This window comes from Larimichthys crocea, chromosome X, assembly GCF_000972845.2.
Source record: "Larimichthys crocea isolate SSNF chromosome X, L_crocea_2.0, whole genome shotgun sequence".
Lineage (NCBI taxonomy): Eukaryota > Metazoa > Chordata > Actinopteri > Sciaenidae > Larimichthys > Larimichthys crocea.
Window position 1 is genome coordinate 15,116,284 of NC_040020.1, and position 23,719 is coordinate 15,140,002.

The following is a 23,719-nucleotide window of genomic DNA, read 5'->3' on the forward strand; positions in this document are numbered from 1 at the left end:
GTCATCTTTATGTAGTTTTAAAGTTGGAAAAATGATCTTATTTCACACTCGTCTGCTGGTATATGTACTGCATATGATACATGACATACATGTGGTGAAAATTCTATTATTTTTTATGGCTTTACTATTCTGTTATGGTCTTTGCTTCACAAAATCCAGCCTGAAATATTTGGCACCTTTGAAAACTTTGGCATCTCCATTAGAAAATTAAAATCCATCACAGTGTGAGTCTGTACATACTGACAACACTATCAATGAGGTTTAAGAGGTCATATCAAAAAACGTCTCTTACAGATCATTTCATAATTTGAATTCATGGCTAACTGGTGACTCTAAATTGCTTGTGGATGTGAATGTGAGTGTGAATGGTTGTTTGTCTTTATGTGTCAGCTCTCTGATCAACCGGCGATTTGTCCAGGTTCTACGCCACCTCTCGCCCAATGTCAGCTGGGATCAGCTCCAGCCCCTTTCCTATCCTGATAAGGATAAGTGGATGTGGATGGATGGAATTCATGGTACAATACATCACATTAAGATGCATGATAGATATAAAAACGTGCACTAGTCTGCATATAAAGAAACTGTACTTTAATTATAAGTTTGAGGTGTACAATGCTTGAGAATTTATTATATTTCTTTGTACTTAGGTGAAGGTAAAGGATTTGGATCCTGGTGTGATATTTCGGACCATGTATTGACTGCAGGGCTCCACGTGTCCACATGATCTAAAACTATGAATAGCAGTTTGACATTAATCGATGAACAGATCATGCAAACAGTAGCTCCCTCTCTCCCTCTCTCTCTCTCTTTCAATGTTTCTTTCGTTTCCTTGTTGGACAACAAAATGGCTAACAGGAAGGTGTGATCTTGCTCTTCTCCTTTGACCTTCATTCCCTGTGTGGTTAAATTTGCTGATGCCTGACTGCACAAATAAACACACACATATGCATACACATCTACACACACACACACACACACGCTCAGTGGGATTAACATGGACAGAGACAGAGGTCCCCACTGCTGCTCAAACAACGGATGGAGCTGTGTTAAATCTGAGAAGGCAATCAATGACCAATGAGGAGTGTGAGTGTGTGTGTGTATGTGTGTGTGACATGCAGGGGGCAGAAGGGCCCAGCAGGTTTGAAACTCTATCCCGGGGCCAGATCATTTATAAATGGGAGGATATTGATGACTTTAGTGTGTGTGTGCTTTGTGCATGTGTGCAGGGTAGAGATTGCGCCTTTGTGTGCGTGTGTGTATGTGAGTGTGTGTGTGTAGGTGGGAAGATATCAATGTGCTCCCTGCCTCTTCACACAGCAGAGCAAATTGGAGAAGTTGTCAGGAGTCACAACATGAGGGGCCAGCCAGGGGACGGAAAGGGCTGCAGGCAGGATGGCGCTGAGCTGATGGCTGAATACAAGGAAGGCCTGGGGCATGATGAGGTGTGAATGGGCGAGAAATGGACGGCTGTATAATTTAATTCAGTATTAGGATGTTTGACGATATGTTAAAACTATAGGGATCAGCATTAGTATGTGGTTTTCTACTGATACTTCCACTGAAAATCTATTGGAAACCTTAACCCAAGACTGAAAATAAGGGTAAATGTTTGTCCAGTTGTGGGGCTGCAACACAGCTTCTACACTACAGGTTCATACTAGGGTAGATGTAGCATGCATCCACCAGATCATATAGCTTGATATCCACCTGTGTTAGTGATGTGGTGGCTCCATAATGACCTAGTTATGACCTAGTTTAAACCGTCTTATGATATGTTATAGGACTAGAAGCTAAAGATGGAAGTTTGGAACTGACTCTCTCAAGAGAAAAAAATAGAAAATTTTATTGAAACTATCCACCTGTAGGAGTGTCTAACCTCAATTAACTACCTCAAAATAAAACACAAACATCCGCATTAGGTGTCCATTATATTACACTGTTACACAAGTTAATCCACACCCGCCAGCCAATCACAATCGAGGATTCTCAGTGGCCACAGCACAATTGTTTATTTATCAGATGTGATTTGTCTTTAAAGCACCTATCCACCCAGATCAAATTATCTGTTAAGAAATCACACCACAAGATATGACTGACAGGTATCCATTTGTAGCGACATGTATACAACACACACACACACACACACACACACTTGCTCTCCTGTTACGAGGACAGCAGTGATGGACACTTTTAGTGGATGTAAAGGTTGGATAAATGGAGGATGGAGGATGGAATGGGTGTTTCTGTGCCCAAACTCCTCCCTCTCCTGAGAGCTGCTTTCACCCCCTCTTTTTATACCCCTTACACTTTCACTCTCCCACACACAGCAACAGAGTGGCTGCTGCTTTGTCCTCTTACACAAACATTCCCACAGAAAAGGGGCAGAAAACCATTTACCCCCCACCCCCCTCTTTCCTGCCCCTTCAGAGGTTGTATTGGGGCAGAAAAGGGTATCCCGCCTCACTTTCTCCCTCTTTGCCTCCACCCTGCTTTGCCTCCCCCCAATTTCACACAACCCCACTCACACACACACACACACACACACACACACAAACATACGCACACATACAAACTGAACTCACCCGGTCAACAGCTGTACATGAGGTGACAAATTGGGGTCTTTGTCTGCCTAAAGGGGGTGGGGGAACCCCTACTTTGCGCACACACACACACACACACACACACACACACACACACACACACACACACACACACACACACACACACACAGTGAGCCATCCACCTCTATTGTAGGCAAGTTCCATTGCATACCAGACAATGCACATTGCCCCCGATGTTTAAGAGGAGAAATATGGTGCTGCCTTTGTGGGAGGTAGAGAGCTTCAGTTCATTGAGGGAGTGATATAGAGACAGACAGATTAACAGGGAGAAAGACAGAGAGTGCATAAGACAGAGAAAGAGAGAGTGAGAAGAAGAGAGGAGGGAAAGATGGATCAGTCATTCATGTGGAATGGACTGGCCTGACAGTGAAGGAAAAAAAGATAGCACAGAAAGTGGTTTGAAGAGAATGTGGCCAATTATAGTTAGTTTAAAATCCTACAGCGTGATAATTAGCTTTGATTAAACTTTTTCCACGCGCACAATCAGTAGAATAAACTGCTGGCATCCAGGCCACAGATAAATGAATTAAGTAGATGTGGGAAAGAGGGTTAAGATGTTGGTAGAGACAGGAATTTAAACTTGACTCATTTTTTTTTTCTGTTACTGTGGCAGGCTCAGTTACAAATGAGTCTCGACAAACCTCGTAAAGATGCCCAGAATAGACCCAACGTCTCACCGCACTGATTATTACACCACTGGCTTCTCAGCAAAACAAGTACACACACACACACACACACACACACAAACACACACACACACACACACACACACACACACAGTCAAGAGTACTACTACCGATACCACTCGTACTAATGACACTTCACAGCTTTTGCTACATGTACTGCTAATGCTACTATCATGGCTGCTAATAAGCTTCTGTTTATTAGGTTTCCATTCATAAAAATCTTCAAAAAAGACTTGAGATTTTCACTTTCTTGCTAAGAGCTGAACGAGAAGATTGATTCATATCTGTCTGCATATGAAGCTACAGCCAGGGGAGCGTTAGCTTAGCTTAGCTTAGCGCCAAGAGGGGGGAAACTATATTTATCAGGAAATCACTGTGACTAGCCAAGAAATACTTGCACATACCTCCCTTTAAAGATCAACATATCATTTTACAATTATTTTTTTTGTACAGACTAAAGTTTTTACATGGTTGTTTTGGATGGAGCCACTCTACTAGCTCTTCCTTACTGTTTCCAATCTTATGCTAAGCTAAGCTATTTATTTATTTACTATACAGTGTCAAGCGTGGTATCAATCTTCTCATTTAACTTTAGGTAAGAATTCCCAAAATGTCCATTTATTTTGATAATTTAGCTTATTACTAAAAAATTCAAATGGAGACTATGAGTCTAAACAGTAATGTAGTAATTAATGTCATTTATTTAAATCAATTATGATAATTGATCAATTATGTTATCACAGCTAAAAAAGGGTGTTCTAAAGCTCAGCAGTGAGGTTGGTGATGGCCCCCGTATGCGGAACACACAAATGCACATTCATACTCACACACACACACACACACACACACACACACACACACACATATACATACCCAGCAGTGGTGGGCTGACCCTCGGGGTGAAAGAGCTAAGCGTTTGACAGACTCCACCTCTTAACTTGTTAACTTGCTAATTAGACCTCACAGTCACTTCATGGGACCGGACAATAGACTGCTGGCTGAGCAGACTGTGACACACACACACACAAATGCATGCACGCACACACACACACACACACACACACACACACACATTAACCCTAAAAGCTAACAACCCCCATACCATCTACCGATGTGACCATCTGACCCCTCTTGCTCTCCTGTGTGTGTGTTTGCCTTTGTGTGTGTGTGTGTGTGTGTGTGTGCATGGGTTGGTGATTTGGGGTCTGCTTGTTGTGTGTGGGGTCCTTATGCCACGGGAACAGGGGAAAGAGGCAGGACTGATATATAGGGTGAAGGATGTTGTTCCCCCTCTCTTTACTTCTATACGTCTCTCTCTCTCTGTCTCTTTTATACAACTAGAGCTACCAGAAAAGAAATAGGGGCAGGGATAATATGTATGTGTGTGTGTGTGTGTGTGTGTGTGTGTGTGTGTGTGTGAGGGTTGTGTTTGCCCAGTGGTCTCCAGATCGGGGCTAAACGGGGTTAAACATCTATCCATGTTAGAATCCCGTTCTCTGAGTTCTGTCATTAGCCTGCAGCTTAGAGAGCTATTACTGACACAGCTGCTGCTGCTCGCTGGGTAAACACACACTCACACATACACAGTCGGTGGTATAGCAAGCTGCCCACAGGGATTGTGTGTACTGTCTGTTTGTGGAATAAGGTTGCCAAATATCACAAGGCTAAAACAGTGAACGTCCAACTGGCATCCAATTGGTGTTTTTTTGTCCATGTGTATGGGTATGTGTTTGTGTCAGTGAGTGCATGTGCATGTGCAGACAGGAAAGCATTAACCAACCCATAAAGCATTTATTTACTGTGTTCTGCATTTGGCTTCAATGTAGAGCTGAATAATTAGTTGTTTAATAGTTTTAGTCAACTGATAAATAATTACTGAAATTCTGATAACTTTTAAACCAAAAAATATGTTCTCTGTGTTTTGGATCTGTTGTTTGGATAAAAAAAAAATACTACTACTACTCGAGGACAAACACAAAAAACTCAGGTGTCTCAAAACTGGTTTAAATAATTGAATTTAATTAAATAAATTGTGTTTAAAGGAACTTAACATTGTAATCAACTACTGTAAAGCACACTCAATTTATCCGAGTTCATCTTGTGCTCACATTGTGCATATCCCTAAATAAAGTTGTGCTATTAAAAACTCACTGACACACAGAAAACCTGGAGCCTGTTGATATTTTTCCAGTATTTTAGTACTGGTTGGTTTCTGGGTACTGGCAAATAATGAAACTGCCATGTGCAGTCTGCTGCGTGCTCTGTACTGTGGGGGGTCTATAGGGGCCCAACAACAAACCTTTGTCCCAGGGTGTCCTAACAGATGAATCCACCTATTTTTTAAAAGTTAAAAAATAGTGATAGCCAAACCGTCCAGAACATCACGTCAGTGGTGAAGCCATTTATCTTCGCCCTACTGTCTGGAGCGACCTGCAGACGTTTACTGGAAATAACTGAATAAAAAACACATGAGAAAAAGAGTCGGCCTCACATGAGGTGTTTGTAGCTCCCTTTAGCCTCGTGGCATCTGGGAGCGCCGTGGGGAGTCTGTGTGTTAAATAAATGACTGGGGAGTTTAGCCCATGTGCTAACCATGTTAGAATAACACGAGCAACGCTGGCCCCGCCGGGCAGCACTCAAGCCTAACGCAGGGCTCTTCCGCTGGGTCGCTTCCCTCGGGTGAAGCCCAGGCTCCACCCGGGGCCTTGTATATTTTTCCCTGGCTGCCTCTTTATTTTCCCTCGGCTGAAACCAGTCAGATCAAAGAGCGCCTTAACCTTCCGTCCTCCCATTCTTTCATCCAGGCCTACCCTGACTGCTTTTTTTTTTTTTTTTTTTTTAGAGCCACCAAGGTTGAGAGAAGAAGAATGGATGCCGAGAAAGGTGCAAAGTGTTTGTCTACTCATCTGAAACAACCGGCTGTACCTCTGAGGGCTTTGAGTTTTATGACTGCAGAGGAGAGGAGGAGAAAGTTGGAAAGAGAAGGAGAGGACAAGAGAATGGAGAAAGAGGAAAAACAGGTCAGGCTTGGCATCATTTCGTGGAGCTCAGTCAGTTGTGATACCATGGGAACGAAGACCGATAATCATCCAAAGGCTACATTCTTTGTGGAACTTCAGTGTTTGCTAAAGGGCTTGGCTGCACTTTATTTCACAAAGGATTTTAACTGGATTTATTATTAAAGTAGAGAAACATCCTGATGATGATGCCTTATATGATGTAATGTGTGTGTCTGGGTATGCAAATGTGGGTGTGTGTGCACATGTATGTCCTCATTTGTCCTCCAAACAAGCCCTTGTCGCAGACAGTAGCCATTTTCAGCTTACAGGGCCCTTCATAAAAGCTTTAAACCCACCCATGGTCTGCCTGCTTGTTACACACTCTCTTTAACATGTGTGTGTGTGTGTGTGTGTGTGTGTATGTGTGCGGCTGCCAAGCTAACGAGGCACTAGGTATTGTTACAGGGACTCACTCTAACCGCACCATGAGCAAGCCATTACACCAATAAGCCTGCATCATTTCCAAAGAATCCAATTAAATTTTGGTCTTACAGTGCTGCACTCTGAAAACACAGATTTTCTCCATTGAGAATGTGCAAACACACACTCTGCATATGCACACACATGCACACACAGAATGTCTCAGGGACGCGGCAATCATCTTTCCCTAGGTTCTCTTAGCTTGCCTACGTTTTGTGTGTGCGTGTTTCAAAGAGGGAAGAATAAACCACTCATCCAGCTGTCCATGTACATGATATGTCTGTATTTGTGGTGAAGAACCTGCATGGCTCTCTCTCTCTCTCTCTCTTTCTGCACCTGTTGGTCTGTGTCGATCATCCTTTCCCTCTCTTTGTCTGTCTTGATATACTTGATATATCAAATCACCTTCCTTCTTCCACCAGCTTGTCTCTGTCTCCCCTCTTCTATCCCTTCCTCCTTTCCTCTCCACCAATTCTGGCTGGCATCTGTTAAGCTGCTAAACAGAAAGTGCGTATGCATGCACATGTGTGTGTGTGTGCGTGTGTGTGTGTGTGTGTGTGTGTATGTATGTGTTGGTCTTGCTGGGTTGGATTTGAACAAGCCCATGCCTGTTCTGCCCCGGTGGCCTATGAAATGAGAAAGGCAGCCACTGTGCTGCAGACCTCCACTGATAAATCTACCAGGGTTACCCCTCCATGTGTGCATCTGCATGTGTGTGTGTGTGTCAAATACATGTGTTTGCATATGTGTAAGCGTGCATGCATGTAATGTGTGCGTGTGTATGTGCGAATAGTGATCATCTGTGTTTGCGTCTTCAGCTCCGTGACGCCAGAATAGAGATTTGGAGAGATTTGATTTCACACACTCCAAAGCCAAATGTGTACATGAGTGTGCATGTGTTTGTGCGTGCGTGCACCGTGTGCTGTAATCTCCCATCATCACCTTAAATGCGTGACATTAAAACACCACAGAGTCGATTAGATTCGTTAGACATTTGTTTTTTGTTTTTTTCTTCTTCTTCTTCTTTTTGTCGTTTGTCTCATTTCTATCCGTGTGTGCATATTCATCTCGGGAGAATTAGAGGTCATGTTACCAATCTATGGAGCACTCAAAGACAGAGTAATGAGAGGCCAACTCAGACAGACTCGGACAGAGAGAGAGGGGTGGGGGTATACAAAGAGCTCTGAAAGCCTGAGGTTACCTTGCGTATGACTGTGAGGTCAGATATAAAAGAGGTGAAGTCAATACAACAATGATGCTACAAAAAAAAATAGTATATTGCATATGCTTGATTTTATGCAAGAATCAGTTGCATGCCAGCGCGTCCCATTTTTGCATGGCATATTTACAGACAACATGTACTGGAGCCGGTCTTAAAACGTGCGACTGTTACAGCGCTTTAACGCGCTGGAGCTGCTCCACTGCTGCATGAGGAATGCTACCAACCTGACTCTCACCAAGGGGCTCGTTCAACAAAGCAAATATTGTCAGACACACACACACACACACACAAATGCACACACAAACACAGTTTTGTAAGCACACATCTCCACGAACACACACTGTAATAATTCATGCGCAGAGGCATAGCCCTCTTGCATCTTTAGTGCATGCACACGCACAACCACACACAAGGGTGATGGAGGTCGTTGAGGTATTTTTTATGAGCAAGGGCCTGTACCTTGTCTACCATATTTCACCTCTTTAGTGTGTGTGTGTGTGTGAACATGTGTGAATGTGTAGCAAAAGAGAAAAAAAAACAGCCCAAGACATTATCTTCAAGCCATGACAGCTGTAATTGTGGAGCACATTAAAATGGGTGCAGGGTGACACCTCTAACCACCTTCTATTAAGAAACACACACTCTCGCACAGCACCCCCTCCCATTCTGATCTCTGTCTCTCTTTCTCACACCACACACACACACACACACACACACACACACACACACACACACACACTAAGGTGGATTCATTGTGGTCAAACAAGGAAATGAGCATCTTCAAGCCCGTCAAAGCTGAGTGCTTTGAGGAGGGCCAGTCTGGCTAATGTGTACATGCTGATGTCTTGATTATATGTGTCAAATATATGTCTGTATTCTTCAATAGACAGGTCTGCTTGGTAAAAAAAGAAACCTTTTACATAGAAAAATAAATAAGTGGAGAAGAGAAAGAAAGCATGAAAAAGGCAACTGCAGATGCTGCTCCTTTTGGCTGTCCTCCCATACGCTTGGGTTTTTCATTATTGTTGTTTTGACCGTTACACATTATATACCTTAGTGGTGAAACAGTTTCCAGCTTTGTACTCTTAAATCAATGCTAAAGGAGAGCAGCCAAGATCTAAACAAAATGCAACACTATGGCTCTGTTTACACCTGGCATTAACATGCATCTTGGGTGATCTGAACACAAGTGGACAGCTTTAAGAACGTCCGTTCACACTCAGTGTCTTGAGTGACCACCTGTTTTCAGACCTCACTTCCCTGCTCTATATTGCAAATAAAGACATACATGATTTCACGTGTGTTGTTGTTTTTAACAAGCAATCCAAGAGAAAAATCAGACAGCATGCTTCATGTCTACTCCGCCCATGATAATCAATTGTGTCTGTTGTAACGCTAACCTCAAGTATATCTGGTTTCAATGGGTTCTACTTTTATTTCATTGAGCCTTTTTCCTGGAAATCCTGAAAATAAAAAAAAGTAATATTAAAAAGACATTAGGTTTATTGACAGTGTAAATCGTTGTAAAAACAGTTTTAATCTGGTTTAGGATCATTAATTCTGTACATCAGGATCAGGTTCTGAATCATTCGAATGAGGAAGAATTGGGTTAAGAAATATTCCAGCTCTGCCTGACATTTTTTGTCCTGAATCAAAACTGTGATGGTCCCAGTGGGTGTGAAACATGTGTGAAGCCTCATACTGGTAGCTATTTTTGGTCTAGAAGTCACATTTTTGTGAACAAAGCAAGGGCAGAATCACCATTATAGATCCTCCCTCTCCTCTTTTCATAGACACACACACACACACACACACACACACACACACACACACATCTTTAAACATAGGAATCAAGACGCACACACACATACACACTGTAGGAATGCATATACACACACACTCGCTGAGAGATTTAACATGGACAAGTGGGCACTCGCTAGAAGAATTCAATTGGCCTCCCTCTCCCTTTCTCTCTCTAGGTCTCTCTGCCTCTCAGGGTGTCACAGGACATGCCAGGTTTTAATGCCTTCCAATCTTCTCCCCAACACACACTGTCGCCTTTCATTTAAAGGCCTGCTGACAGGAATGACCAGCATCTCCACTCCAGCCCTCCCACTCTCCTCTCTCTCCGTCTGTCTCTCCCTTTCTCACAACTCGTTAGAGCTCTTTCTCTCTGTTACTCAGACCATCTGCCTTTCTCCATCCATCACTCAAATTATGTCTTTGGATGTGTTGGGGGCCCTTATTAGCTTTTGTTTTCTAGCTTTCATTACTTCGTCTTTCCTTTTTTTTCCTATGGCATATCTTTCCTTTCTTTACCACCCCTTCCCTTTTTTTCTTTATTCTTTATTCTACACTCCTCTGTTGCTGAAATAAAATCTAATGCCCCCTTTCAGTGTAGTCTGCGTCTGGATCGACCTCCCTCCCTCCCTCCCTCCCACGGTGTCCTCTTCTCTCTAACTGCTTTCTATCTATTTGTCTCCGTGTCAGTGTTCAGCACCTCACACCGCCACTTTAGCTCCTCTCCCCATTGTGCTTTCTCAGCCTGCCACGCTGAGTTTCAATTGACCAACAAGAGTAAACACCGGTTGCCGAGCATCAATCACATCACACACACCGGCAGAGAGAGTGAGAGAGAGTCTCCAATTTCACTGTTGCTTTTTTTTTTCTCTCCCCTCCACCAATTTTACACAGAATATGGTCGGAACAATCTACGAGGAGATTACACACATGGGTGACAGTTTGTGTGTGTGCGTCTGTATGTGTGCGGGATTACAAACTTACTAACTAGTAAGCCAGCAGTAACCAAATCAGAACATAATGATTCAAAACATGTGAAGTCATACATATTTAAGTGCAGCATATATTTAGGGTGGTGCTGCTGTGGTGTGACAGCGGATTTCAGTAATACACTCATGAGTTTGAAGTCTTATCAAAGGTCAAAACACAGCACAGCAGTTTCTCATATTATGAAGAAATGATTTTACAACTCCATATTATATGATTCAGAATTTATAATCACTATAAATATATCAAACTGATGCTGTTCATGTGTGTGCTTGCATGTATTTAATTGACCAACACACAACATGTTGCTGGATGATGTCCAGTTATGTTGTGGCAAAAGCTTTGTTTTTTTGTTGATCATTTAAGGGCAGATTGTTTGGAATAAGTTAGCTGCATTATAAGTGACCAGGCAGGAAGAATGCCACCTAACCTCATAATTACTTACAGGGTACACGTAGGGAATATAGTGTCTTGCTCCTTTATTCCTCCTTAACTCATGAGGCTGATGCAGAGAAAGTAACGAGTAGCTATAATTATCTGCAGCAATCACACGCAGCACAGAGGTGTTTCTGTCACACACACACACACACACACACACACACACACACACACACACACACACCACTCACAGAACTGAAATACAGCTTAGAGGAGCCTTGTTAAAGCAGCTAACTGAGCAGCATAACATGATGATTTGCTGTTGGTGAGTTCGCTCTGATCTACTCCCCCCTACACCATCTCTCTCGCTCACAAACACATTCACACATGGACACGTTCTAGTCGTACTGTAATAAGGAATCATTCCTCCATTATTCCATCCATTCTGCACCCTTTTGCCCTGCCAAACCTGATTTTCACACACATATACATACATTAGTGTGTATTTGTGAGTGTGTATGATGCTTTTGTTGTGTGTGTGTGTGTGTGTTCTCCCCCGAACAGTAAATCAGCGCTGTGTTAATTGGTAGGAACAACAGCAACACTTTGGCAGTATATAATGTTTTATGTTTGTTTCTTTATTACCATCTTTAATGTTCATTGCCGTATGCGTGTGTAGGTGTGTTCGCATGTGTGTGTGTGTGTGTGTGTGTGTGTCTGTACGTGAGTGTGTATATGTACTGCATTATGATCCTAATGAGACACCGTAGATGAGAGGGGACTGGAAATGCGCAGAGGAACAAGAGCATGATAAGCTTCTTAACGATGATCACTCAGTGTGTGCGAGTATGACAGTGTGTACGTGTGTGAGATACGCACGTGTGTGTGCGTGCGTGAGTGTGTGTCTCTCGAGGCTCTCCACTCACAGGCGGAACACAATCAACGCAGCTCTCATTTGCAATCAGTAATTAGAATGCTAATTAGCCCCAGGGAGCTAACGGAAACTAGTGTATTACAAGGGCTTGATTAGGACTCCTCTATTCCTAAGGGAGGGATTTACACCTGCATGCTATTGGTTCAAACACCTGTCAGTCATGACCTCTCATCCAGTTGGGTGTGATCATGACTGAATTTGAATAAATTAGTCACTGGGATAACACTTAGTGAGCAGTGGTTGACTACAAACTGCTCATAATCATGAGAAACCTCAAGATACAGAATCGTGATACATGATGCCTCTCAGTAGTTAAAGGACTATGCCACCAAAATACCAATCTTATATCAAAAACCCTTAGCTTTAAAGGCGGCTCTGAAACGTCATCATATGCATACGAGGCAGTTATGAATATATAAAACCACTCCAGCACATTCCACTTCTCTGCTGCTGATCCCAATAGCGACTGCCACTTCACAGCTCAAAATTTCTCTTGGGAAGTAATGAGTTTAGCAATTTGTATATACCAACTATTCAAATAAACTGTGCAGAAGTGGATTATATTATTATTATTATTATTATTATTATTATTATTATTATTATTATCTTATTATATATTTTAAGGCAGGTACAGTTGAGTTTAATGTGAAAACATTTCAAAAAGCTTTTGGATTGTCACTGCAGGAAGCCAGTGTATTTATTGGTGATATTATGTTATATGTTAAATTATACTGCTCTGATAATTTGCTCTCTCAATCTCAATTTATAGCACCTTTCGAATAACTTGGAATTGTACTGTTGTGTACAACTATATGGGACGGCAGCGTTGGATTTGTTGATATGAAGTGAAGTGAAGTTAGGATGTTCCCTTGAAAAGACTATACATGCCACCATGGTTCTTTTGTTTATCGTGTTGATGATCTCTGTCCATACTATGTCTTTCTTGAGCTTTCAGACACTTCCCCAGCTTTCATTTACCTGTGTCCCTCTTCCTCTATCTTTATCCTCCACTCTGCGCCTCTCCATTCTCTAGCCAGAAATTCAAACACAGTGTTGTCTGTGTTGCCTAGATGCTGAAGTCATTTGGCTAACCACTGACTGCTCAGGTCTATTCTCTTGTCTCATTTAACATAAGAATGGGTTGATAACAGTCAGAAGGTCATTATACCAGCTCTGAATGTTGTGTCTAGCTTCTCCCAACAGTCTAATCTAAGTAGATAGAGAGAAATGTTGATGGACTTGACCAAAGCTTCTGCAACTTCTTCATCCAGGGACTGAATGTGTGTAAATTTAGAGTCACCCTGGGAATGGGACTCATTAAAGCACACTAGTGTTGTAATAAAATAAGACCTTAAAGGTAAGGTGATGGATACAAGAGCACATATTGGATCAACATATAATCAAATTGGTCCAAGGGTGTTCTGACTAACAATAGCACTACGTCCTGCAACAAAAGTTTGAACCAGACTCAACCTTTTTCGCAGTGTAACGTAAGAAGAGTACTGTTATCACCTTATTACTCAAAGTAGACTGCCTGGATTGTTTCTTCACACTGGTAACTGTAGCAACACACCACACTAACATTCGTTTTTACACTTTGGTTTTTGTATAGTTTGATCAAATTGGATACAGATTCATGTGTTACTAGGTGAACATTAGACTGGAGATAGATGTTATCTTTCGACAGAGCCAGGCTAGCTCTTTCCCTTTGCTTCTAGTCTTTGAGCTAAGCTAAGCTAACTGCTTGCTAGCTCTAGCTACATATTTAGCAGCATGTTGAGATATTCCTTCAGTGCAATGCTATTCCATCCAAACACATACTAATACATATTGTATTTGAAGGTATTAACTTTTGTTTGTTCCACTCTCCAGTCTTTTTGCCTATTTTATTTTGACACAAGCTATTTATTCATGTCTTCTCATACTCATACATGGCTGTAAAGTGAGATGAATACAAATTTACCTCAGTAACATGAAATGGTGAATTCTCACTATCTCAAGTGCTTTCTTATATCTGGGCCATGTCATTCTGCTTCAAAACCTTGTTGATATTCTGCTCTCTTTGTGTACTATTGGCTCCAGTGACCGTCATCATACACTCACACACACACACACACCACACTCACGCACAGATAGTGTGAAGTGTGACTATCATATCAGGTCTAATTTTCTCCTCCATTCAGCCAGCAACCTTAGACACTAGCACACACACACACACACACTTTCATGCAGCATACATGGTCATATTTGCACACATACTTTGCTCACATGCATGAAGACACACACACACACACACACACACACACACACATCACACCACAAAGGCGTTACTCCTCTTGCTGTAAGACAGATGTAAGTGGGTTGTCATTGTGGGGTGAACAGAGAGAGTGCAGGGTGATGAAGAGCAGTGTTAAAAACCTCATGTGCCTGTGTGTTCATGTGTGTGTGCTTGAGCTTGGTACGTCTTTGTGCCTCCGGGCTGTAACTGCATCGTGAACCCACACTTGTGAACCATACATTACATCCTGCTAATAACACACACACACAAACACACAGCTACGCACCTGCACTCTCCCCTAACACACACATACTTACCCAGACACATTGCCAGCCTATTCATTATTTGCATTGGGACTCTTCAATATTTCAGCAGACCCTTCTAATCCCATTACTGTGATTCTCAAAAGTGTGTGTGTGTGAGGGCATGCATGTGTGTGTGTGTGTGCGTGTGTGAGTGTGTGTGTGCATATTAGCAAGCTACACTGACAGTATTGGAGAGCACAGGAGAGGGCTGCTTGAGATAGCGAGAAAGGAAATCAATCTTGGCAGAGGTAAAGAGAAAATGAGAGAATAAAGACAGAGGTGATAAAAGGCTGGAGGCAAGAAAAGAGGGAAAGAGACAGAGGAGAAGAAAGAAAGAGAGGCAAAGAAAGAAAAAACAAAGAGAGATAAATTGGGGTCTTTACAATGGGCATCTGAGGATAGGAGAGAGTGGGAACCCTATTGAATGGCACAAACGGCTTAGTACTGTGCGTGTTTTGTGGGTGTGTGAGTGTGTGTGCGCCTCCTGCGAGGCCACAGCTGGGGAATAGCTGTGAAGTCATCCTAGCAACCAAACAACAGTCCACCAAGGTTTGTATATGATGGAAGACCACTGGGAATGACTTTTTGTAGTCATGTTGAGAGGTCAAAGTTTCTCAAGAGTCAGCAAAACATGGATATTTAAGTGATTGCTGTAAAGTAATATATTCAAGATGAGGTAAATCTTATGGTGGGAAAGGTGCAAACAGATGCAGCCATCCTGTGGGATTCAGTGGGAGGGATGGGTATGGATGTGCAGTAACTTTAGTTTACATGTCTGTGTGTGTCTCCAGACACTGTTTGAAGAATGGGAGGGTGAGCACCAGCCCACCTACTTCCCCTACACTTCCTCCTACTTCCTTCATAAAACCTGTAAGTTTGTGTGTGTGTGTGTGTGTGTGTGTCTGTGTATGTGTTACTAATTACTGTGCAGAACCAGCCAAACACCTGTCTGTCTAGAAAGAAGACAAAACAATTGAGACAGCGAACGGTCTGAGGAAGAAAGCAAGAGAGAGAAGAGAGAGCAGGCGTAGGCGAGTGGTTGAGTGTGTGCGTCTCTTTGTGTGTGTCTGACAAGCCTCCTCTGTCCACCATTTCCCAACCTGCTGTTACATATTTAATATCCTGCCAGCCCTGCATATAGACCCCTCATTATCTAAAGAGGGGACACACACACGCTCACAAATAGACACGCACTACATTTCACATTTAGGGTCGTAAGAAGAAATGTCACCTTGGTCCCACCAGACGACAAGCGATCAGTAAAAACCTCTGACATGACTACTGCCACCCTGAGGAATTACAACCGGTGTGTGTGTGTGTGTGTGTGTGTGTGTGTGTGTGTGTGTGTGAGGGAACAAGAGTAAGAGACAGACAACCAGAGCCAGAAAAGAAACAATAATAATCATAGTAAAAGAAGTTAAAGAAAGAAATATGTGGACAAACACAGATTCGACACACCTACAAAACAGTGTGCGTGACATGGTGTGTGTGTGTGATTTGCATTTTAGTGGTCAAAGTAATGTAATCGGGCAGTAAGACTCCTTATTTCTTCCTTGTTGCCTCTGATGTTTGTATCCACTAATTGGAGCTACTGAGGCGCTGATGTTAAGTCACTCTGACTAACAACATGAGCTTAACCTGTGAATGAGATCTGTGTGTGTGTGTGTGTGTGTGTGTGTGTGCGTGTGTGTGTGTGCGCGTGCACCAATGAGTCACTGTGTGTCTACTAAGAGCTATCATCATTAGGGGTGAGTGTGAGGCTAGCTGATTTCCCATTCAGCAGTGGTTGACTGATACTCTGTAACACTGCACTGCTGAATGGCCTGGGACCGTTTTAACAGCCAGCCACACAAGTCGAGGCCATTTCTCATAGTGACTTCATAAAAGTCTGACCCCCCCATCCGTCCCTCCCAGCACCCCACCTTACCCCTAAACTCACCACTTCCCATCCTCACCACTACACTCCCTTCTTATAAAGTCACCATTGGGGTGCTTTTAGCTTGTGTTTGATTATGTGCATGTGAAAGAGATAAATGTTACTTACCTGTAATTGACGAGATGAAGGCCGGCAGAAGATAGCACCAGAGGAAAAGAGAGAGAGAGGAAGGCGGGAGAGAGAGAGAAAGAGAGAGAGAGGAAGGGGAAGAACGTTAGAAACAGTTTATGACTGTTTTATGAATAAAACACATGTAAAACTAATAAAATGATAACATTTGTTGTTATGACAGCATCACTGCAATGAAGTCAAATAGTGCAAGAAAAAAAAAAGCCTTGATGGATGTTCAAAATGGAGAGTTTGAGTAATGTGTCTGAATGTTCACATTTCCAGATCTCACTAACTTTGTTGAAGTAAATGGGAGGTTTAAGTCATTTGAAGTCATTTGAAATCACTAAAACAAAGACTAAATCTCACGTACTTTTGTTTCATTGTTCTCATTGACTTTTTTTTCAATTTTCATTTTTTGTATTATTGTTTTTTAAACTATTTTTTATGTATATATTTATTTAAATTATTTATCTGTTAATTTTAATATTACGTATTTTCTCTTTGTTTTGTTGTTCTGGCTCTTTCTAGTTTCATTAATACTTAACTTAAAATTAAATTAACATTATGTGTCCTCGGTTATGTCTATTATTTTTCATTTAAACACTCTGCAGCTACTAGACTCCTGCATATATACAGTATAAATATATATGCAGTCGTGTCACTTAATATGAATGCCCAGCTTTACTTTCTGTTATGCAGTAAGCTTGCTTCATTCTGTGGCTAATTGACTGTCTAATGTGGGGAGAGGGATCAGACCAAAGAGTGAACAGCTTTTTGTGATGACAGGAAAACACTCTCCATATTGAGAGTTTAGAGTTTATGTATGAGTGAGAAACAGTTCTCAAAAACAGAAGCTAACAATAATTCATTTTAATAAAAAAAACATGTACACACGTAACATGTTGCTTTTTCACATTTTACCTTCATCATCTCATGTTCTTGTGTCTTTTATTCTGACCTTTCACTACATTCAGTTCCACTTAGAAAAAAAAAAAGAAAGACTTCAGCGTTTCAGTGTAAAACAAGACAAATGCGCAGCAGGGAGGACACACTACATAAATGATATAACTATGTACTGAGTGAGCTGACTTATAACAGCAGTGTGTGAAAAACAGTACAACATGTGCTGGTTAAAAAGTGGAGCCCACCACTGGCTAACTGCTCCTCATAGACCAATAAAAAACAAATGCTAGATGGAGCAATATAAAGTACGAAAAGAAAAAAGAAAAACCACCCAACTACTCATCAAGAAAATGATGGAGCATGGCAGGACACAAAAGGGAGAGCAGGAAGAAAACAGAGATGCTCATTAGTAGATAATGGGAGGTGTGAGTGTACCATCATGTGTAATGTGTGGTGATGGAAATAGCCCAGTATGCCCACTATGCTGCTTCTGTTCCATGTGGAGGGTGAAGCCTTGTTGTGGTTTGAGCAGCGGAGGCCACCTCCAGCTAACAGCTCCTGGTAGACCTATAAATTTACCTTCATAAACAGGAGAGACTGGGAGAGACGGGCAGAGGAAGGAGGTAGAGGAGTGTAAAGGCAGAGGGGGAGAGAGAGAGGGAGGGAGGGAGGGAGGAGGGGTGAAAAGAGGTGAGGACAAAGGAAGGAGGTGAGCAAGGAAAGAAATGCAGGATATACAGATGAAGGATGAAAACAAGGAAAGGGGATTGGAATAGATTAAGGGGAATAAGGGGAAAATTAATATGTAAATAAGAATGAAAGAAATATGTTCCCTCATCTCCTCTTGTCTCCTCTCCTTCCCTCCTTACTCTTCTATCTTTATTTAATCTCCTTTCCTCTCCTCCTGTCTTTTTGCCTGTTCTCATCTCATCTGTCCTTCACTCTTCCCACTCATACTTATTTCCTCTTCCCTTTTGTGCCCTCATTTCCTTTCCTCCTATTTATCTGTTTTCTCGTCTTCTCTCCTTCCCTCTCATTTCATCTCTCCTTCCTCTCCTATCCTTACTTCCTCTCCTCTCTTTCTATCCTCATTTCCTTTCCTATCCTTTTCTCATGTCCTCTTTCCCTCTCTTTTCTTCCCTGATTCCTCTCTTATTCTTTTTACTCTCCTCTCTTCTGTCCGTATTTCCTTTCCTCTCCTATCATTTTCTTTCCTCTCCCGTTTTCTCCTATTCTCTCCTTCCCTCTCTTTTTATTTCTCTTTTAACTTTCTTGAACTTTTCTCCTTCATTCAGCTGTTTACTCTCAGCATCGCGTGGATAGATTGAAACCTTTGAAAGGCAGCAAGGTGAAAATGTTCGTGACTTGGCTGGTTTGATCATTATCAGCGGCTCTACGACTCATTGGAGTGACAGGCCTCGGAGGGCTAACCCGCGGCAACCTCGCTCAACCCGACTCAGGAGGCTTCTTCTTCTCCTCAACCAATCACTTCCCCAGATGGTGCCGGGTCATCCAGGAAGTAGGAAGTAAGGGTCGACCAATGAAAAAGCAGACCTGGCCTTTTACTGCTGACCCGTGACGCCTTCCTCCCACAAAAACAGACCGAACCTGTCCATGTGTCTGCCTGCCTGTGTGTGTGTGAGTGAGTGAGTGTGTGTGCATGTGGGTAGACTGGTGTCCAACCACCCACCCCCATCCACACAAAGACAGAAACCTTGACCATCATTGTTCAGTGGTGGGACACACACATAAACACACACATACCAAAGGACTGTGTGTGTGTTTTAGTGGCCAAATGTGCATTTAACCTTTACAGCTTCAACTTTATGACCAAGACAAACACCACATAGATACCTAAACAGACATGAGTGACACGCTATTTGATGGTGAGTGTCTTTTCAAAATAAGCTATAAGTAAAGAAACTATAAGCCTAAATGAAATAAGATGAGAGGAAATGGACTCAGACAGCGGACCATAAACCATCGCAATACCTTGTACAAACTGCACCAAACTGAGGCGTAAATTTCTCCAAATTGTTTTCCCTTGCGTCCCTGTCTCTCTCCCTCCTCTCCATCCATCCATCATAACGAACCCTCGAGATCCATGAAAGCGAAGATGACTCACGTCGATGAGAAAAAAGAAGATTTATATCACGCCATCCTGCCACATGAAATTGTCTTTTTCCTGTTCTACTTTTACTTTTTTAAATCCAACCTCTATGGCTTTACGTTTGACTTTCCAAAAAAGTGTGTGTGTCCATATCTGTGAGTGTGAGTGTGTGTGTGTGTGCGCGTGCAAACTTTTCTGTATGTGCTGTGTGTGTGTCTTTTGAAAGCAGCTGGAAACTTCACAGAGAAGTAAGCCTCCAGCTAAGGCAGTCATCCACTATTAGTTTTACTGTTAAGACCATTAAGACTCTTCCTCTCTTTCTCTGTCTCTCTCTCTCACACACACACACATGTGCACAGTGGGGTAACAGCACTGTTTCTGAACTTAAGGCCTTAACTTTCAGGGGTTTGTATCAGGTACAACAGCTCATCTTACCCCCTTTGGTTTTCAATGGCACTAATTCTTCTTCTACTAATGCTCTTTTGTGAAGCTTCACAAAGCTGATTTCAGAGTGAAATCTAGCAGAGGAAGAGTGTAAACAAATAATATCTGACTGTATTTCACCATTTCTAGACTTTCAGGATCTGGATCACACCAAACCAACATTTTCAAAAAGTATCTTTATCTGAAGGTCGTAAAGCAACTCATATACATGTCAAAAAAAGATCAGAGGTCAACTCTGCTAAAATATGATGTAATCGGACATATGAAATACTCTGAAATTGATCAAAAAGATGCTTTTGAACCCACATATCCATCTGTGCTCTGATTGATATGCCAGCCCTGGGGAATCTTCGCCGCATATATCTCTTCCTCTCCTTGACTTTTTTTTTTTTTTCTGTGCATCATTCCTTCTTTTACCTCCTTCCCACCATCTCTCCCCTGGACCCAGAATGCTTTGAGCCTCTTCCCTGCTGCCTTTGAACCAAGATCAGAGGGAGCGTTTTGGCTCACACACTCACACACATACACACACACACACACAGCGCTGCTGCTCGTTCAGGTGCAAGAGATTTGTCTGCTGTTCTGATTGCCTCTCTCTCTACAGAACCATCAGATCTACAGTGGACACTTTCGAGTCTTACAAATGTGCACAAAAATTCAATATTAGAGAGTTTTAATATTCACATTGTGCTCTAGTTTTGTTCTGTTAACTATTCATCTCGGTGTGATGAAATAGAACACGATGCAAGTTAAAGACCATGACATTTCATGTTGTATATAAAAATACAGTGCAGTGGATGTGTGGCTAAATGTTGTATTTCTACCACGTGTACATTAGACAAAAGTTTGATTTCATCCTGTAAATAAATAAATTAGTCAAAAACAAAAGTTCAATTTTAAATCTGCTCAATTTGTGCACAAATGCAGGCACCAGCAATCAGAGGACATCAAAACCAACCATGAGATATATATTGAAAATATATACTGAATACAGTATATACAGAATGTAGTGCATAGTTACAATTAAACATCTAACTACTCATTCGACCATCATGGGTTGAAATTTTGTTCTTTCGATATATACAATTATTGAATTGCTTAGTAGCCTGCCTGTGGATGATTAATATCCTGACCGAAAGTGTAAACATCACACGGCCTTTAATATTTACAGATTATTGGTCATTACCTCTTCCTTTTTTTCATTAGAGTATAAACCTGTTCATGCTGCCCGAAGAGTATCAAGCTTGAAATGCTGCAACCAAAATCTGCAAGTCTTTTTTTGTATTAGCACTGACCTGTTTTCCTGTTCCTGTTTCTGTGTGGAGTTCTTTAAGGGGAAGGATAAAACCAGGTTCAGTGTTGTGTAATAATTGTAATAATGATATTTTTACTTATATTACACTGTTGCATCCATTCAAAGTTTCAGAAGTCAGTAAATGAACATCTAAAGTCCTCCTACAAAAAGGAAAAATTGTGTGCGAGATTTTACACACAGCTGAAACATCAACTAAATGATCTAAAACTAGTAAAAAAGTAAATGTGTGAAACAGGTGATGGGTGGATAGACACCGCTGATGGATAGATGGGTGAATGAGCAGTTGAAGGTTTAATTTACATTCTGAAGAAGTCACAATAAAAAGGCAGCTGCTGCCTTTTCATAGCAGCGACACAATGTCATTGGTGTGTGTGTGTGTGTATGTGTGTGATTGTGTGTGTGCGTGTGTATTTAAGAAACATTAAAAACAGCAAAAAAGAAAACAGGTAGGAGGATAGCAAGCTTAACTGCTACCTTTTACACCTGTCAGGAGCCAACTCAACTGTGTTTATACAATATTTATATCTGACACACACACACAAAGAAAACAGGCTGTGGCCGCAAACAAGCGTTTCTAGAACATAGCTGCAATTTTGTGTAAATTTCTTCTTAAAGAAAATACACACACACACACACACACACACAAAGCAGAGTTGTGTATATTGTGCGGCTATCATATAGTTGCTGTCAAAGCCACCGCCAATTATGACCATTAGGAGTCCCATCATGTCACTAGCTGTCCCTGTGCTGCCACCCCCCTGCGCCTCCCTCTCAGAGACCAGACCCTATAATCTAACCTCACTTTGCTCCCATCACACACACATTCATACACACACACACACACACACACACACACACAGCAACACAGACACACACACACAGAGGCTAACAGATTGTTACATGTGCTGTTTTATGTTTTCCTTCCCTCTTCCCAGAGGCAAATGGATGTTTGAGGTATACTAACAAAGTTTCTCCCTGCCCGAATAAATTAAGAGAAACCTTGAGGTACTGATGGAGGAATCTGTTGTTTCTACCCCCTCCTCTCTTGATCAGTTTTTATTTCACATAAAAAGAAGATCAGTGAGGTTGACTGATGCGTACAGAGAGGAGTGCTTGTTACCTTTCATTTTTCTACCTTTCTACCCCCCCCCCCCCTTACAACTCTTTGCAGTGACAGCGGCACAGTTATGTCTGAACTGCGCGCATCGGATTGAAAAAAGGAAATGGCCATTAAAGTATGGAGAGCACAGGGGGAAGTGCACTGCCTTTCACACGCTCTGAGGGTTGCTATACGTCGGGACCTGTCATTGAGGGAGATCCCTGCATGTCAGAACGTGTGTTTAGACAGTGTCAGGCTGTGTTTGTGTAGGTGTGTGTGTGTTATACAGGAAGCCAATTAGCCCAGTAGCCAGAGGCCAGACAGTAGTTAAACCACCTGTTTCAGTTAACAGGTAGCTTTTTAGTTTATGAGTCTAAGTAGTCTGTTTCCTATGGAGAGAGACAGTGTGTGTCAGAGGCTTCTGTTCCTAAAGAGTTCCTCTAGTGCTGTGTGTGTCAGCCTGTTTTCTACTGTTGCTTAGTGACCATGATGTTGAATACACCATGTAACGGTCTACTGAAGGTTACAACAATACACACATATCTAAAAAAAAAACTATTAAATGACAGAAAATGTAATTGTAGCCCTGAAAAATCTAAATTTGATATATTTAACTGAAGTTGACTGAGACTCGATGTTGGGAGGATCACAACTCTCTGTGGGGTGATGTCACCTCCACACAGTGACACACACCACTTTCATTGTCTGCTTTGCTGCAGCTCTAATGGCAGCGTTGCTGTCGCTGGCAGAGACACCAACATGTTGCTGCTGCTGCTGCTGCAGTGCCAGGAGCCGACACTTCCCTGCTCTCTGAAGCGTTTCAGCAGCCAAAGCGGGACCCAAACTGGGGTCACTGCAAGATTTTAATTGGGTGCCTGAACTATTCTGAGGCTGCTGGAGCGTCCGGGAAAAAAAAAATCACGTTTGACATTTATGAACACACCACTCTGCTCTTTTGTGTGTGCGTGTGTGTGTGACAGACATTTTTATATGAAGCAGCAAAATGCCGTTAGGTTGTAACATTCCGAAAATATTGTTTTCTAGAAAGAGAGATGAATGAAAAAAGTATCACATTTAAGTGTCACAGCAAGTGGTAACACACACACACACA

General features: G+C 42.0%; 1 protein-coding gene across 8 annotated transcripts in view; it reads right to left on the bottom strand.

The window, feature by feature from the left end:
- Positions 1 to 23,719, bottom strand: part of rnf220a (ring finger protein 220a) — a 161,561-nt gene that overhangs the window by 90,213 nt on the left and 47,629 nt on the right. For 5 of the 8 annotated variants that reach the window (XM_027283790.1, XM_027283787.1, XM_027283784.1 and 2 more), the window contains one exon: positions 18,076 to 18,237. The exons of the other annotated variants lie outside the window; for them this stretch is intronic. In XM_027283790.1, coding sequence (XP_027139591.1) covers positions 18,076 to 18,237 — 162 coding nt within the window. The remainder of the gene's footprint in view (positions 1 to 18,075; positions 18,238 to 23,719) is intronic. 8 annotated transcript variants of the gene reach the window in all.